The sequence below is a fragment of the Manacus vitellinus genome, unplaced genomic scaffold (genome assembly GCF_001715985.3).
Source record: "Manacus vitellinus isolate BGI_N305 unplaced genomic scaffold, ASM171598v3 scaffold_64_pilon, whole genome shotgun sequence".
Classification (NCBI taxonomy): Eukaryota; Metazoa; Chordata; class Aves; order Passeriformes; family Pipridae; genus Manacus; species Manacus vitellinus.
In genome coordinates, this window is record NW_021940718.1 from 2,793,401 (window position 1) to 2,796,381 (window position 2,981).

Here is a 2,981-nt window from a genome sequence, read left to right on the forward strand (position 1 = left end):
GGTGGGGTGACAAGAACATCCACAGCCTGGAGAAATGGGTCCCAGGAGGAGAGGAGGGGTCTGCTCCCTGCAAGGGATTGTGTCCATCATCCCATTTGCAGCCTGGACTAATTAGTAGTAGAAGCCTGTGCAGGGCCAGGAGTTGGACTCAATGATCCTCGTGGGTCCGTTCCAACTCAGGATATTCCCTGATTCTGATTCCCGGCTGCCAGATGCTTCCTGGCCCCGGGTCACTGCCCGGTGAGGCAGTGGCACTGACCAGGCTGCCCATGGCCACAGTCCATGTGCTCTCTGTCACAAACCCTCGGCTCCCAGTGCGGGGGGTCCAGGGGAGCAGCGCAGGGATGTCACCCACACTGGCTGTGGCCTGGCCACAGTGCCAGGGTTGCAGCACACAGCTCCAGACATGGATGTCCCAACCTGTGCCTCAGCTTCCCCCACACACTACAGGGATGAGGCTTCTCCCCACTGAGCCAAGAGTACAGTACAGGGACAGGGGAGTATCAGGATCACGCCCCAGGGCAGCCACCCTGTGCCTGCATCCTTGAGAGCAGGTTCCTGCACTGTGACAGAGGGCAAACGTCCCAGGGGTGTCAGGCTGTGTTCCCTGGGAGCAGGAGTGAGCCAAGCTGCCCATGTCAGGCCGTGCTGGGATCCAGCCTCGTGGCTGCAGCTCCACGTGGCTCGTGGCCCAGGACGGTTAATCCCGGCAGCTGCAGGGCTGGGCCCTCAGCACCCACCCCGGCTGCACGCGGAGCCAGCAGCACCCGGGGTCCCAGTGTCCCCCTCCATGGGCTGGGCTTCTGGCAGGGTGTCCCCCTCCACGGCCCTGGGGGGTCCCACATCTGCAGGCTCAGGGTGGGTGATGGAGAACAACCCTAAACCCCCTCCCTTCTCCCCGCAGGGCAAGGCGGGCTCGGTGCTGGCAGTGGGGGTCACAGGCCATGGAGCCGAGCCAGGAGGGTGCCTGAAGCTGCCAGAAGGAGCGTGAGGGGGTGGGGGATATGGAGCCCCCCAACAGCAGCGTGGCTGGGCCGACACACTCGTGTTTCGGGGTGTTCAACGCCAGCGACGGCCGCGCCAACGCGCGGAACAGCATCGCCTCGCCCTGGTTCTCCACGGCCTTCGGCCTCATCGGCCTCTGCTCCAACCTCTTCGCCCTCTGCGTCCTGCTCAGCTCCTCCCGCAAGCTCTCCAGCCACGCCCGCTCCTCCTTCCTCGTCTTCCTCTGCGGGCTGGTGGTCACGGACTTCATGGGGCTGCTGGTGACAGCCTCGGTCATCATCCCCTACCACTTCATCAAGTTCCCCTGGGCCGAGGTGGACCCCGACTGCCACCTCTGCAACTTCCTCGGCTTCTCCATGGTGTTCTTCGGGCAGTGCCCGCTGCTGCTGGGGGCCACCATGGCCGGGGAGCGGTTCCTGGGCATCAACCGCCCCTTCTCCCGCTCCACCAGCATCTCCAAGCGCCGTGCCTGGGCCATGGTGGGGCTGGTGTGGGGCTTCTCCTGCCTGCTGGGGCTGCTGCCGGTGCTGGGGCTGGGCCGGTACACGCTGCAGTTCCCCGGCTCCTGGTGCTTCCTCACCCTCCTGCCCGACACCGGCGACATCATCTTCTGCCTGCTCTTCGCTCTGCTGGGGATCCTGTCGGTGCTGCTCTCCTTCATCCTCAACACCATCAGTGTGGTCACGCTCTGCCGCGTCTACCACGACCGCGAGTCGGTGCAGCGGCGCCGCGACAGCGAGGTGGAGATGATGGTGCAGCTCGTGGGTATCATGATCATCGCAACCATCTGCTGGATGCCCCTCCTGGTGAGGCCCCTGACCTGATGCCCCCCCATCACCGCTCCTCCATGTCCCCCCTGGGTCTTGGTGTCCCCCCTGCTCCTCCTTGTGGGGCCTCAGCCTTGGTGTGTCCCCCCCTCTGCCCTCCTCCATGTCCCTCCTGGGTCTGGGGGTGTCCCCCTGCTCTTCCCAGTGAGGTCCAAGGTCTCAGGGTGTCCCCATCACGTTCCTGCTGGTGAGGCTCTAGGTCTGGGGGTGTCCCCTTGGTGAGGCCCCCCTGGGTCTCAGTGTCCCCCTGTGCCACCTCTCTGCACTCCACATTGGCCCTTGGGTTATGGGCTCTGAGGCTCAGCATTGCCTGCAAGCAGAGCAGGTGCTCCCCGGTGCCCAAACCAGCCTGGGACCTCCTTCCAAGGGGCTCAGTGCCTGGACCCTCATCATTTCCCCCACCCCACGCAGCTCACAGACCCCCCAGTGACGCTTTGCCCCTTTCCCTCCCCCAGATCTTCATCGTGCAGACGGCGCTGCAGCACCTGCCCGGCGGGCGGGCCCAGGAGCTGCCCACGGACACGCAGGAGATGCTGCTCATCTACATCCGCATGGTCACCTGGAACCAGATCCTGGACCCCTGGGTGTACATCCTGTTCCGGCGGGCGGTGCTGCACCGCGTGTACCCCCGGCTGCGCCCCCGGCCCTCCATCGTGTCCCTCACCCCCTCCCTGCGCCGCAAGCTCACCGCCGGCTCCGTCCTGCAGTAGCGCCCCCGGGACGGGGGGACACGGCCGGGCCCCCATCCCGTCCCATCCCCTCCGTGCGTCCCCATCACCCGCATCCAGGGGCTCTCCCTGCCCCCCCCGAGCCCTGGCAGGGGGCACAGGGCCGCTCCCCCCTCCCCGTCCCCAATAAAGCACAGCTCGTGCAGCTCTCGGTGCTCGCTGGGGGTGAACACCCGGGGGGGGACCCTGGGAGAGGGCCCAGCCCTGCTGACAACCACAGCAACAGCCCTTCTCCTCCAGCCTCTGCTTTAATGACCCACAGCCACTGCCCACCACGCTTTGGGGGTTCTCGGGGAGGTGGGTGGGCTGGTGCCCTGCTGCCCCCCAACCCAGGGGACAGACCTGGGTGCACTCCGGAGGGTGTGGGGCACAGGATGGGGACCCCCACCAGCACTGCCAGCCCCAGGTGGGGTGGGGACGA

At 66.4% G+C, this 2,981-nt stretch overlaps 1 protein-coding gene across 1 annotated transcript; it reads left to right on the plus strand.

The window, feature by feature from the left end:
- The first annotated feature begins 909 nt into the window (after positions 1 to 909).
- Positions 910 to 2,542, plus strand: TBXA2R (thromboxane A2 receptor). Its single transcript, XM_029963931.1, has 2 exons — positions 910 to 1,811; positions 2,288 to 2,542. The coding sequence occupies exons 1-2, from the start codon at positions 1,005 to 1,007 to the stop codon at positions 2,540 to 2,542; spliced, it is 1,062 nt and encodes a 353-aa protein (XP_029819791.1). The 5' UTR covers positions 910 to 1,004.
- The last annotated feature ends 439 nt before the right edge of the window (positions 2,543 to 2,981 follow it).